At 44.3% G+C, this 14,948-nt stretch overlaps 1 protein-coding gene across 1 annotated transcript in view; it reads right to left on the reverse strand.

The window, feature by feature from the left end:
- The window catches only part of LOC104951515 (tensin-like C1 domain-containing phosphatase), a 186,470-nt gene extending 177,747 nt beyond the window's left edge, over nt 1-8,723 (reverse strand). The window contains exon 1 of the mRNA XM_010778175.1: nt 8,392-8,723. Within this exon, the coding sequence (XP_010776477.1) occupies nt 8,392-8,472 (81 nt within the window). The 5' untranslated portion in view covers nt 8,473-8,723. The remainder of the gene's footprint in view (nt 1-8,391) is intronic.
- Nucleotides 8,724-14,948: the final 6,225 nt, after the last annotated feature.

Consider the following 14,948-nt stretch of genomic DNA (forward strand, 5'->3'; position numbering starts at 1 on the left):
CACAAATATCGTAAAGTCTTGTAAGTGCACCTATTTTGACGCGAACCTGTCGCCCGTTTTCCTTTACCTGCATAACACACGGCTTTGTGTAATAGTATGGTCATAAACCCCGCTTAGAAAGATCTTTGAAAGGATGCAAAATAGTTCATAATACAGTTGATTAATTAACTATTAAGTAAGAATAACGAGTAAATGATATATACTCTTTATAGGTGATCTATAATCCCTGCTTTGCCTAATAAGTACTAAAATATATGAAATTCAATACATGCTTAACCACCAGCGTGTCCCGTTTCTATCAGCTTTGCACCTTTAAATGGTGTAAAATCTCAGCACTATCTATCCATGGATCAAATATAAACAGTCAGCCAAATTAGTGTGAGCACTGCAGAGCGAGATGTATTCGTGTAAAAGAACTAATGTAATAGTTGTCTGAATACTTATGATTATGATCCACTTCAGTGCTCGCGTCCGCAGTTCCTCTCCTAGGAAGCTCCTTCTCATCAGGGCTCTACTAAAGTAGAAACTACGGTTCGTATTTAATGCATCCGACTTTCACGGTACAATTCGCTGTTATGACTTGAATTCAAGAGCAAAAGCAAGCCGCACTCGGAATCAAAGTATATTTTACTTTTTGGTCTGTTTCGGTTGCGGTTCGGGTCTTTGTTACTGCTGTGATGCGCGCGCCGCTGCCGCGCTGCAGCGAGGGAGACGATAAATGTTATCTTTAGTGCGGATTTTGTTAAACTACTACGTTTGCGGCTGTGGGCACCCAACACTATACTTTTGACAGGGAAAGGGGCTAGCAATAAGATAACCAAATAGACAGTACACAACGTTAACAGCCGCTAGCTCAGCGTCTAGCAACCCCTTGGTAACATTGAAAACGCTGTCTATGGACGCAATTCCTGCCCGTCTTTCGTAATATACTACAAATCAAAGATCATGTACATCTACACTGCACACCATTAATCGCAATATACAACTCATATTTCTGCATCAAATGAACATCAAACCCGCATTGAATGGGCCGAAGAGCTCGGAGACTTTAACATACATTTTTCACCGAAAATAAACCGATCTGCCTTTTCTGCGGAGAAATTGAAGATTCCCACGTGACATAGACGCCAGCCCCATCCGCGCATGGGGTTTGTCAAACAGAGCAGTTGGGGTTCATCCTAAATGATCAGCTGTGGAACTTCTGGGTAGCTGAACCCTCTTCGCGCGCTCCTTTACTCCCGCTTTTTCCACGCTGAAGGGGAAAAATACAAAGTCATTGCAACGGACAGGCCCTTCGGCAGGATCCCACGGAACGAGGACCAGTGAGTCTGGCAGGACCGCCAGCGAAGAACACGCGTGATGGCGGGGCCTCTAAAGAACAGGACAAGGGTTCGGCAGGCCCCCGGCAGAAGAGTTGAGTCGGCGGGACCCCAGAGCGAATCACTTGCCGGTGCTCGCCAGTTCGCGCGGACCGTTCCCACCGGACCCCACGGGATTCGCGACCCCCGGCAGGAGATGCAGTCGGCGCGCACGGACAAGACATCAGGTTGGCGGACCCCGCCAACCGCAACTCGCCGGGCCTCCCAACCGGGACAGGACATAGGTTGGCATGACCTGGATCAGGAGAGTAGTCGGTCCGGGACCTCCATCGGCGACACGGACTGGGATTGGCAGGACCACCCGGCAGGTAGAGAGTTCGCTGCGGACCTATCAACGGACAGTGGACATAGAGCTGGCAGGACCCCCAGCAGAAACCTCCATCTGGCCACAGGACACCAGGGTTGGCAGGACCCCCGGCACGATGAGTAGTCGGCGACCTCCAACGGCACACTTGGGACACAGGGTTGGCAGACCCCCGCAGAATAGTTCGTTGGGGCCTCCAACGGGCAATCGGGACATAGGGTTAGGGCAGGACCAGCGGAACCGCTCCCAACGGACAGGACAGGTATGGACTTAGAGGGAACTCGAGAGGGAGCCTCGAGAGGGAACTCGAGAATAGACATGAGAAGGTTCACTCGAGAGCGAGCTGCAGAGCGGGACTTGAGAGGAGACTCGAGCAGGACTGGAGAGTGTGGCGACTTGCCGAGGGACTTGAAAGGAACTTGACCGCGGAGACTTGAGACGCGTCGTTTCCGCCAACGAACACGGGGGCTGGAGTCGGCGGCAATGCGACAGTGACACACGGGGGAGCGGCGCCCGGCCGGGTACGGCGACAAGGTACACGAGGGGGAGCTGGGCGTCGGCCGGAGACTGAGGGGCTGGAACCCTGGCGCTGGGGCCAGAACTTGAAGGCCGGAACCCATTGGCTGCCTGGGGCCAGCAACATCGGCTGAACCCATGGCTTGCTGGGGCCGGAACCAATGGCTGCTTGGGCAGAACTGGGCTGCACCAATGACCCTGTCTCAGGTCTTTTAAACTTCCTCTCTCGCTTCCTCACTCGCCGTTGCTTCGTTTTTAAGTCCATGTTCCCCTCGCGCCGCATGGAGGGACGCAAGGAAATCCACGAGAAATCAGGGAAATGAGTTTAAGAGACTGGGAACGTCCTCTTCCTTCGATCGCATCGTGAACGCACGTTCCGATTGGGATTGACGGTCGCACAGCTGTTTCGTCTGAACCGCAGCTCTGTCCCCGTTATTTTTCAACAGAACTGTCCCTGCCACACATTTACTTGACACAAACATTGTATCATCTGTGTACAGACCTCCAATAAATAAAATTCAATATTAACAACCTGCATTCTCAAAAAAGATAAACGACGCCCCCCCCCCCCATTCTTAAAATGTATCAAACAAACAATAGTCTTGAATTAATTATCTGATTAGCAGTGCACAAAGAAAAATAAATTAATTGAGAAGAAGGAAAAATATATATCCTTATCTATCAAACCTAGTTACCGATTATCATCATTTGGATTGTCACACTATTGTTTGGTGCGATAGGTTGTAGCACAGTTCCCTCCCACTTAATGACTGATGAATGGAATATGACAGTAAAGAATCAAATATATAAATACGAAGAAAAGCGATCATCCGAAACATGTTTCCAATCCAAATGAACTAACCTCATTTTGACCTTTTGTTGTTCTAGTATATATCACATATTTCGTAAACTAAATGATCATGTAATGGAAACAAAACACAGTTTAGACAGCTGAGGAGCATCCGCGCCGGGGCGCCGCGCTATTCCCGCCCCTGTCACCCGACGGTTTCACGGCCCCGCACCACATCGCTAGACTCTCGTGAGTTTCAATTTATTTTCTCACTCCGCTGGGCGTACTGGCTCTCGAATCGTCCAAGAACAAGAAGCTGGACGCATCGTGCATGCACCGCATCGTCCATCAGTGACAGTAAGGGGCGTGGCGAGTATCTAAGGATTTCATCGGAGGATGGACCTGGCGTGTTCCCCTCGACTTATCCGCTACTCCATTATCGCTCCTCGCTCCTCAATCCTCGGTCCTCCGGCAGAAATAAGAGCCATGGGACGGTACTCAAGATGGCGCAGACAAATCAACTTCCGGTGAGACCGAGGAGCGAGGAAATGAAAATAGTCAACCTGAGACAGGGCCAATGGCTGCTGGGGCCTGTGCTGGAGCCCAAAGCATGGCTTCTGGGGCTAGGGCTGCTAGCCTGGACCTGCGACTCCTTCTCTTAGGAGCCTTTTGGAGGCTCCGTGGACCTCCAAAAGCCAGACGAATTCCAGAGAATTGCTCCTGGACAGGAGCAGGAATTGGGGAAGAAGCAGAAGCCGACTCCAGACGGAACACACCGAGGGGTGTGGCGCCAGATTGGGAATTGGGAGGCAGGGAGCTAGCATGCCTGGGGCTAGCAGGTTGGGAATCACACACCGAGAGGAAGTCCAAAATCCAGCCAGGTAAGAATTTCACTAAACCTGGTTTCTCCATAGCCATCTGGTGTGCCTCAGCCAGAGCAGCCTCTCGCTGCTGAACTCCAGACGCTCCCCTCCACTTATCAGAGCAGACAGCCAAAGAAAAGGAAAAACTGAGTAATTCCAACTCAAAAGGATCTGCTGGGCCCATCCTTGGTGAGTTCCTTCTGTCAGGGATGAGCGAAGCAGGCAGGACCCAAACGCAGATTTCTCAGAAAAAACACCTTTATTCCAAGGCTAAATGACACAAAAACAGAACTCTTCCCCGTGAACAATGTCAAACTACAACAAGGAACTCACAAAGACTAACAGAAAACACAGAACCTAAATGCACACATGACTAATCAAACAAACAAGAGACAGGTGAGGAGGGAGGAGAAAACACAGGGGCACCAGGTGAACACAATCGGATAATCAGGGAGGGAAAACAGACAGAAAGCAACAGGCAAGAAAGGGGGTGAACACTTTACAAAATAAAACAGGAAACCAAAGACAGAAAAAGACAAGACAAAACACAACACAGACAGATCGTGACAAAAGCAAGGCTTAAACTTGTTTGTCCTTGCAAAAGATCATATTGACAAACTGTGTGGGCCTGCAATACGTAACTCAACACAACCAAATAATCATAGTCATAATGACTATGAAACTCCTGACATGAAATAACTTGTTGAGCCTAAATGGTACGGTGCAGCATATTCTGTCCACGATGACATCTCTATTACCGCCAATCTGGCTCTAATGTGTTCCCATGATGTCATGTCCCTACTCTGACATGATTAAAGTGTGTGATGGACGTGGCAGGGGACATAACCATGAGGTGAAAAGGACAAAAACTATTACTTTCTGGGGGGCCTTGCTGGTTACTGCCCTTCAGAATATGAGGTCTTATTGCACTAAATTAACCACAAGAGTGATGTCAGAGACGATAAGGCAAAATTACTAGAACAAAGGCACAAAAGTATTTCTGCTTTAGGCATAAGGGTCAAAAAGCCAAAACATACACTATAAATGACCATTGGATATGACTGCAAAGGGGGAGTTGGGGATGACTTACATCACCATTAAAAACGAGGATAAAGTGATTTTACTGTGGTTTATTATTCAATATTCCGGGATCAGGGAGGCAAAATGGGGAAACTAAAGCCTGGTGAAATGTCTGAATGCCGAAACTCCCTCCAGGGAAAGTTAGAAGGCCATGGGAGGTTTAAGGCCAATGTGCCCAGTGAAGCATGAACAAAGTTGGGGGTCTCTTCGGGAAAGAAAGGGGTGGAAGGGAGGCGTTACACAAAGCTCAACATCTCTCATAAATCAACCGAGCAAGGGTTAAACTTCCCTTTTTGTTGTTCAAGATTTCTCAACCAAGATGAAACGGCATGAGTCTGCCAAGCATGGCAACAACAGGGAGAGCTGCAAGACGCAGAACAACTGCATGGCAAATCCATTCAAGTGAAAAACATTGAAGTAACATAATCCCAGATGTTACAATTACAGAAATGTTGCTGTATTTCACATGTGGAATGTTTTTTAAACCCAAATCAGAGGTAATCTCAGACACTCGGATGGGGGCAGAATCAAACTAGCAACAGGCCAAGATATAAAAAGGAAGGGGGGAAAGAAGATGAGTGCAGGGGATGTAAGAAAAGAGACACAAATCAGGAATAGACTGAGCGCCAGACCTCCTGAACTCCTCAGTCTGGAACAGAACCAACAGGTTTGGGGTTTTTGTCTATTTTCAAGTCAAGACAACTGAAAACCAATGACCTAACATTCCTGAGATGACACCATTTCCCAGAGCGATCCTTTTGAGACCAAACTCTGAACTGAGATGGACTGAGTGTACGTTAATGGATATCGATCATCACTGGGAGTTCTTTGAACCTTGACAACTCTGAAGGTTTAGCCATGCGTCAATATTTGTGAGGCAGCCATCTGAGGAAGTGTTTCCTACAACAGCACCGTATTAGATAAGAGGCCCCTGCCTCGTACACAACCTTTTCCAGAACACCTGTTTGCTGCAAAAGCCCCGTTACTGGATGCATTCATAACCTGACATTCTGAAATGTCAACGGGATTTGCATGACCTTTTAACTTATTTTCCAGCAGCCGGCTGGTGGAGGACGTTTGTTTCGTTTTTCTGTCCTTTCAGAGAAACCTGATAAAACTCCCTCTAAAACCCTTTTTTTGTAGCTTTCATTAATTATTCAGTGATTGTTGAGCAGCGCTCTTTCGAAGGACTTTCCTCTTGCCCTCCTATCTTGCCAAGAGCATCTTCTGCTCATTTCCTCTATTTCCCTGAGCATTCTCTTTCTGCTTCTACAGTATGCTGGAAATATCTCCTTTTATCCAGGCCCATCCCGCTCTGACAGGAGGAAACCCTCCCTATTGGAGGCCAGGCTGAGGAATAGATCTTTCAAGGAGATGGTCTGTTTCCTACATCTGTGCATACTCACTTATTCTCACAAGCTCATTCTCCCTGTATCTTTCTCTTCTGCTTCTTTGTTGCCTCGTAAGAGCTTTTGCAGCTGTACTCACTTTCCCAGCTGCCCAAGAGGAGTATGTCTGTTTCCGTACTATGAAAAACTGATCATTCTAGACAGAAGTACGGCAATGTATCATCAGAAAGAAGAACCATGTAGGCAATATTTCCTGATCTGAAGTGGTCTTGGAAGATCTTTTGGGTTCTGCAAATTCATATTTTGATTGGAAAGAGAAGCACTTTCACAGAAAAGCGTTACTCTAACCCCGACCTATTAGAACAAGATGCGTCCAAATGAATGCTGTTACAGGGACAACAAAGGTCTGTTATTAATGCAGGGGCTCAGATTGAACCCCACCCCCTTAAGTGAGCTCGCTTTGTCATACAGTGCTCTGATGCAGTCAATCAGTGACCCAGAGCTTAGCTGGGGGGCTTTGAGATTCTTTTACGACCCCCCTTTCACCTCGCCTCCCGCTCCTCAAAAGAAAGAACGGTAATTAACTGATGAAGAGCTCTGTAAGATTATCCAGTCCCCTCGCCAAGGGCTGCAGCTCTGTCACTGGTGTGCAGTCAGGTCCCAAAGGAGCGCTGCAGAATGGGGAAGGATGGATCTCAATGGTCTATTCAACTACTCTCCTCTTTCATCCCCTATTCAGCTGGGAAAAGAGGAGAGCTGCATGCTATGTTGTATATTTGAGCCAGGAATGTTCTTTCATATCTGCACAAATTAGGAAAGAGTACTCGCAGTGTTTTTAAGACAAATGTCGAGACCACGGTCACAATGCTTTTAGTGTGGACACAAACAGTCCTTCGCTGCACCAACAGCCCCTTACTGTGCGCGTGAATGCGCGGCAGATTGAGTTATACAAGAGAAAGCAAAAATAGCTGTGTGTCCCCACCAGCTAAAGCGAGACAGAGCGAGTGGGAGAGCTTGAGAAAGAGGGACTGAGGGGAAGAGAGCAGGGGATCCATTTAATTCAACTCTGTGTAAAGGTAAGATTGTTTTGGTCCTTGCATGGAACCTGATTATACTGTAAACGTTTCTCTTGAGATAACACTGTCTCCCGTTCGCACACCCTCCCATTCTCCTTCATAATATCTCTCTCATTCAAATGTGTCACCGTGCCAAGCCCCCCCACGGCCGGGGTCCCAACCCTCAACCCAACCCCCGACAAGGGGACCACCCAATAGATCCCCAGCTTGATTTGATCAGGGTTTACCAATGGAACTGGGCTGAAGTAACACCATTTGAACATGCCCCAAACTGTACACAATCACAACAAAATAATTGAAGTGCATCATCAAGCTGATTCTGCACCACTTGCATTCTCTTAATTCCACTATGGCCAAAATAATTCAACTTAAGTTTGCATATTTTGAAACTTGCATGGCATGAGTTCTGCAAACTGTGCATAGAAGTGACAGAAGTCCTGTGCTGACAGTTATAAATCAATCCTGATCCAGAAAATATATTTGACATGTGCATTGTTAACCTGCATTTGACTTGCACCATTGTGTCCCAAGCACTTTTTTTAAATGTATTTTGAAGTATAAGTTGCATGTTGCAGGGTTGGAGGAAAATGAGACTGCCAACAACATTGGAATCCCTTTGATCCCTATTCATTGATTTGAATAGCTTTATCAATGTGGTACAAAATGAAAACAAACTCATCAAGCTGATTCAGTCAATAATGCATTACTCTAATACGGTGTAAATGACACAATTTAAGTTTGAGAGTTATTAGATTTACAAGGTTATAGTTCTGCTAACTGTGCGTAGAAATTACAGAAGTCCTGTTACAAATCAATCCTGATCCAGATTTTGTTTGCATCGTTTATTTATTCCTGCATTTGACTTGCACCATTGTGTCACATGCATTGCACTTTCTTTTTATAAGTAAGTTGCATGTTGCACTTGGGACCCCCATCGCCAGGAACTGCAACTGTGTTTGCAAATCTTGAAATCCTTAGAATTGAAATTAAAAGAGCTCTAAAAAATGTTAATTCCGGTTGAAAAGGAAGCTCACCCAGAACATGCAGGACAGGCAGACCCAGGTGCGGGGGGGTCCGGCCAGAGCTGCAGGCAGGCTGAGGGACACAGACGGCATGCTGACGGCAGGAGAGATGCTGCTGCTACACACCGGTGGGCTTCCTGAAGTATAATCCAGCCAGGAGAAGGTTTGCCTGCTCAACCATGACTTCCCTGCACGTAAACCCTCTCGTCTTCCTCACTCTTCCTCACTCTCTTCGTGTACCTCTCCTCTGAATGTGATACTGCCTGCCTCTCCTCTGCGCTCACTCTGTCTCTCTTCTCCTCTGTCGGTGAAAGTTTCACAAAGCTCTTTTGGGGGGGGTCGGGCTGCCCCCACGGCTCCACAGGAGTAAAGGGGAGGGGGTGTGGTGCTTATTATCCATCTCTTTTGCCCCTCCTCTCCCTCACTCTCTCTCATCCCAAGTCTCCCTCCCTCTTTACCCCTCTAAGTCTCCCCACTTTTAATTTCTTTCATTCATTCCTTGATCCCCCCCCCCTCCCTGTTCGAACCCCCTCAGCATCCGTCGCACTTCACCTCCCCCTCCCTCCGTCTCTGTCTTGCATAGTTTTCCTGTGTATTTCTGTATTGAGACCCTTTTCATATTTGATGAACCCTGTCTCCCCCTGCTATTTTTATTATTCCTCCTGACCCTGGAATACTATAATGATTTTATAGATGTTGGATGTCAAAAAAGACACCTGCTATTTAGATTGAAAGATTTTCCTAATTTTATTGGAAATTTCTTGATGCTTTGTACGACCATCACTCTCCAGAAATGTTAACAAACTATACTCTGCACATTATCCCCATTCAGTGAAATTGAAAGAGGCTGACACTAGACTTCAATAAATACTGATTTTTAAGGTAAACTAATAGCAACTGAATACGTCAAATATACTGTACATGTATCATTATGTGTTTCTGGAATCAATGATCCGCACAATATCAAAAGAGTTGAGTTGTCATCTCAATGTGACAATTTAAGGAAGACAAGTACAGGCTTCCATTTCTTTCTAAATATCAACACATTTTAAGATGAAAACCCAAATCAACAATGTTAATCTATCCTTTAGTAGTTTTGGACGCAGCTCCAAGTCAATGCTTTGCTAATAAAATACATATAGTCAAACATTTAAAAAAGTTATTATAAGTAGAGGATTGGCAAACAGAAATAGCACATGTTCGGGTCTATTTACAGCAGCGGATTAAAAACATTTGATATGCTAGTGGGTATTTATGAGAGCAGCACGGTGAATGTTGGATTTATTCAAACATAAACAACAGCGTGTGTGTTTGTAAAAAAAGGAACATGTCACACAGTGCAACCGTGGCTTATGTATCTGCTTTAAATAGTAGATTAGTTGGAACAGGGGAAGAAAAATATAGAATATCCCCCAGACTTATCCTTTGATCATCTTTGACAGTCCTTTAACATTTTCAATCCCACCCTTGACCTCCCACACATTTCCCTCCTCAAAGAATAAAAAGAAAGTAACAGTGGAGGATCTACTTCTGACAGTAGTAACCCCCCCCCCTTCCATCTTCTCCCTTTACACTGAAAGAGCTCAGAGGGGCCGGGAAGTAAAAGCTGCTTCATTAAGTTCTCACTGCTCATCAATGAACATGTTGGCCCCATGAGTGACTCTTTATCCCCCCTTGTGTGGGTACATACACACACACATAAATGTTACAGCGGCCTACATGCACCTGTAAACATTCATGGCCCCATGATTTTCTGACTGACACACAAAGATTCTCACACACGTCGGAAATGTGGGGTCCGGGCCCACTACTTCCTGAAAACATAAACACGTGTAATTTAAACTATCGAACTCACCGTGTGCATATACACAAACATTTACAGGATAACCAGTAATTTCTCCCCCACTCTCACATACACACATCCACACACTACATAAATACACAAACCCTCCACCCAAACACAGAAACATACAAACTCACCCAGCCAGAGGCACAGGGATTAATCTCCTGGTATTTCCTGCAGGCCACCCCTACAGAGACACATTCACTAAAGGAGACAATGTTAGAGAGAAAACATTTGAACTTAATCCCCCAAAACCAAAACACACACGCACGCACACACACACACACACACACACACACCAGCTGGAATTCTGTCTGAGGAAAAGTGCAAGAACTAACAAAGTCACATGATGAATAAATAAACGTTTACACATCACTGCACATGTGTCTTTTTAGAGCATGATCAACGTTTTTTCTTATCAACGCTTTGTCAATTTGACTCAATTACTTTAGTATGACAACTGCCAAATTCCCAAAGATACCTGCCTGCCACCTTTTAAAGTCTTATAAAAAATCGACAGAAAACCTTCTACCAATAACGTTACGTAATGGACATGTTCATATACTATACAGCATGCACACTACATTCAGTCCAAATATTTCTCAGTTACTCTTCAAAATCCAGATAAATCAGAATAAATTAGACCACATTTACCTGTAAAACTTATTCGCCTGTCACTTCCGTTTCAGTTTTTTAAAACAGTGCTGAAGAACACCGGGAGCAAATGCCAGGAGTTGAGTTTTCATTAGAACAAAATTAGTGGTATGTCAACTGCATGCTAAATTATGAATCAAAGTACTCAAGGACAAATAGTTTCCCTAGTTAAGATGGGACCAGTTGCCGACTAGAAATTAAGAATTTGCTATTTCTAAAGGTATGGAAAATTCAATATATAGGCTTTTAACGGTTCTTGATTACGATTCTTGGGGCGGGTTTAAAACTGGTGACAAAACAAACGTTTGATTAAGAAAAGTAGTCTATTTTTGCAGTTTATTCAATTCTGAAAGATTATAAATCAAACTTGTAAGCAAGTGGAGTTGTGTTTTCGGCCACATTGAGAATCTTCACAAAACTTTTAGCTCTGTTTTGGTCACAACCAACCTATGAGGGAAAGATCCCCCCACACTGAGCCATTGTCGATATAAAAATATAAATTATGAAGGTTTAAAATGTCTTCTAATTTGATTAAATGAAATGAATAAACATCTCACTTTACTCAGTGAAGAGTGTATATAATGAGGCTATTTTGGAACAGAACACAAAGTCCGTGAGTGTGACCGTGCACTTGAGTGTTGTCCAGCAGGGCTTAGTTGTACTCAAATTGAAATGAAACAGTCAGCACACAGCACACCGTGTTCTACTCCTGCATGAAGACATCATCCAATTCCCAGTCTGTGAAAAACAGCACATGATCTGTCATTTATTTTTGGTAAACAAAATATCTTCCATAAATAACATCAGGATTTACTGTGCAGGCAACAACAAGATGATAAGACAAATAGTTAGTTTAATAGAATAGAAGATTATAGATTCACAAATGCACATGAGCTAGCCAGTTGGATGGTTAGAAATTGCCTGCATATGCATTTCTATAATAATACAAATGAACATTGCAATGAGGCCTTAAGGGTGTTGTTGGGGTTTTATAATGTTAAAGTTTGTTTAATTTGTTCTGTGAACCTAAAATATATTAATAAAGTGTTGAATTATGGAAACAACAAATACTATAAAGCAGATATAAAGTTTTAAAAGGCAAAGGAATAGTTGATGTAGTTTTTACCAGATCAGATATCAGGATTTGATACAAAGATACAATTATTCGAGTGATTCTGGTCATGTTGGCATAATACTGGTGACAGAGTGTCTTAAAGGGGTCCTGGCTCATCATCAGGTTCATATTCATATTAAGTGCCTCTACTGTGACATGTTACCATGCTGTGCTGCAGCACCTCTTTTCACCCTCTGTCTGAAACCAGAGCCCAGTCTGCACTGATTGGTTAGCTGGCCGGCTCTGTTGTGATTGGTCAGCTGCTTAGAGATGTCCCGCCCCTTAACCTATCACTTACAATGAGTTGGAGCGCTAGCCAGTAGAAGCGCGAGTGTTAATATGATGTTTCTATGTTCTGGAAGTAAACAAAGGAGTCCAATGGAGGCAAATCATGGTATTCAACAAATTGATGCTAAACATATATAAAACCCAATGCCATTTATAAAGCAGCCCTAAGAAAGATCACAACCAAATAAATTACAGGGATAGCCATTTATGTACATACAAATATACAAATGAATCTGTATACTAATTCCTATCATCTGATGAAACATTATCATTGTATGGTCTCATACATGAGAGTAAAATAGACCATGCACAGTTCTACAGCTGTACATATAATTGTAACAAAACTGCAAAATGGTCAATTGCAATATTCAAATTGCAGGAAGCACAACATTTCTTAAATGTGGTAAAAAACTATTTTTATTTAGTGTATTGGAGCTGTACAGATAACTTGGCCTACAAATTGTATATAAACCTGGTACAGATCCTTTCTTTATTTTTTAAAATCACACTATGATCATATTAATATCTTTTTCAATGATAGTCATTATAATGATGCACAAATGATCAATACCTCCAATATTGCAAATCATTATCAAATTGCATGACAGTCAAAATGCTTCAACTGGTTATATTTTCCAAATTGGCAGTCCTACAAAGTTCCAACAGCAACTGCAGCACCCACTGGTGGTCACTGAACGAACTGCCTCCACATTAAGAATCAGACATTTGTCAGATCAGTTATTAAAAGTGTAAATTAAACTGTGTGTGTGTGTGTGTGTGTGTGTGTGTGTGTGCGTGCGTGCGTGTGTGTGTGGGCAGGGTTGGGAGGGTTACTTTGTAAATGTAATCACTTACTGATTACTGATCATATGGCTCTGAAAGTAATCCGAATACAGTTACGTGTCTTAAAAAAGTAATCAGATTACTTTTAGATTACTTTTGGATTACTTTCTTTTTCCATCACAGATGGGTATAGTTTTGGTGTACATGAGACACAAAAAGCAAAAGGAAACTGAACGTGTTTTTACTCTTTTAATGGCTTATCAAGAGCACAACCGAAACATAACATCTGAAACGATGTAAAAACATAATAAACTTTTTGGGGATGCAGCTTGGGATGTGAGGAGTGAGGGACACGGCTTAGAACGGGCGTGTCGCATTCTGTCCCTGCCAGTGTTGGCAGGACATTAATTAAAATGTCGAACTTGGACTTAATTTTAAGGACATTTCGGCCAGGGTGTAGAGCTATATTTGTTTAACCACCGGATTGGCAAAACAGGAGAGTGTGTGCACCAGTCTGCCTTGATCTAAGTATTCATGTCTGTGACACTCACAGCATCTGCTGCCCGCAGCTGCTCTATAGAATGAAATCTCTGCAACACCAGGAGGCAGCGGGAGGGTGAACTCAGTCTCTGAGAAGAGGAGCGCGCAGTGCCTTTCACGCACCGCCTTCACTGTTTTTACCTTCAGAATCATTAGAAAGGCTAAGAGCGACCGCAGGCTGATGTGTTTTAACCACACACACACACACATTTATGAACCACAACAGCCTTCCGGTCTTCCACGAACCCGACGGACGAGAAAAAGACGTGCGCGCGCAGGCACGAAACACATACAGGGTAGAAATTACATTTGCTTTTAAAAATCGTGCTGTGCAACACAAAAAAAAAGGAGAAAATGTGTGGTTGAACACGAATCAGATAGATATTCAAAAAAATCGTGTTGGTGAACACGAAATGCCATGAGACTGGGTTTGGAATGAAACAATCCTACTGTATGTTAGTTTATTCCTTTAGCCCAGCGTTTAAGATGCGCCTCAACGTCGCCGCTCTGGCCCCCGGAATTGCAGTGACTGTGGAGGCTTCGCTCTAAATTCACGTTGTCCATAATAGAGGCTACAAATAAACAGACGTTGGGCCTCTCTCAGCGGGTGTCTCGCTGAGTGGGGAATTATCTGTTAGATACGTGAACGGATTGGTGGGACCTGCGGGTTTCGCGCTTATGCCCCTTCTGAACAGTTCACCCAATCTCCCTTGCCCTGGCTTGGGAAAAGTTTGCCGGGGGACCGGCTAGGAGAGGATCTACCTATTTGCCGGTCGCACGGCTAACATGGGCCTTTACTGTAGGCTGAGTTATTTTCTAAGATGCGGAAGCGGGCCCTTCTACTGCGCGATGAATGCCCAGCCTCCAACTAGTACAACCTTACACTACATTTACACATGTACGGTACCAGTAACCCGAGGTGTCAGGGACCGTACCAAACATGAGACCAGCGTTAGAGCGGGCACACGCGCAGATAGCCCACCCAAGGGTCAGGGGAAAGACCATTGGCTAGCTTATTCAACCGCGCGCCACACACACGGCAGTCACCCGGCTGCTAGCAAACCGAAAGAGTGTACGGCAACCTGTGGAGGGAGGGGCCGCGGTCTCACACACGCACAGCGAGTTCTTGAGATGCTTAAGCTGTTAAGAGTAACGTGTGATTACAACGTCAGGCAGTTTTTGCCGTGATCAAAAGCTTTTAAAACAATGTTGCTGACATTTTTTATGTATTGGTATGCAGTGTTGGGCAAGTTACTTCCAAAATGGAATATATACATATTCTCATTAGCTCTCTTTTGAAAGTTAAAAGTTTACATTACAATATTACTGAACATGTTAAAAAAGTAG

Source organism: Notothenia coriiceps, unplaced genomic scaffold, assembly GCF_000735185.1.
Source record: "Notothenia coriiceps isolate Sejong01 unplaced genomic scaffold, NC01 NC01_scaffold00018999, whole genome shotgun sequence".
Taxonomy (NCBI): Eukaryota; Metazoa; Chordata; class Actinopteri; order Perciformes; family Nototheniidae; genus Notothenia; species Notothenia coriiceps.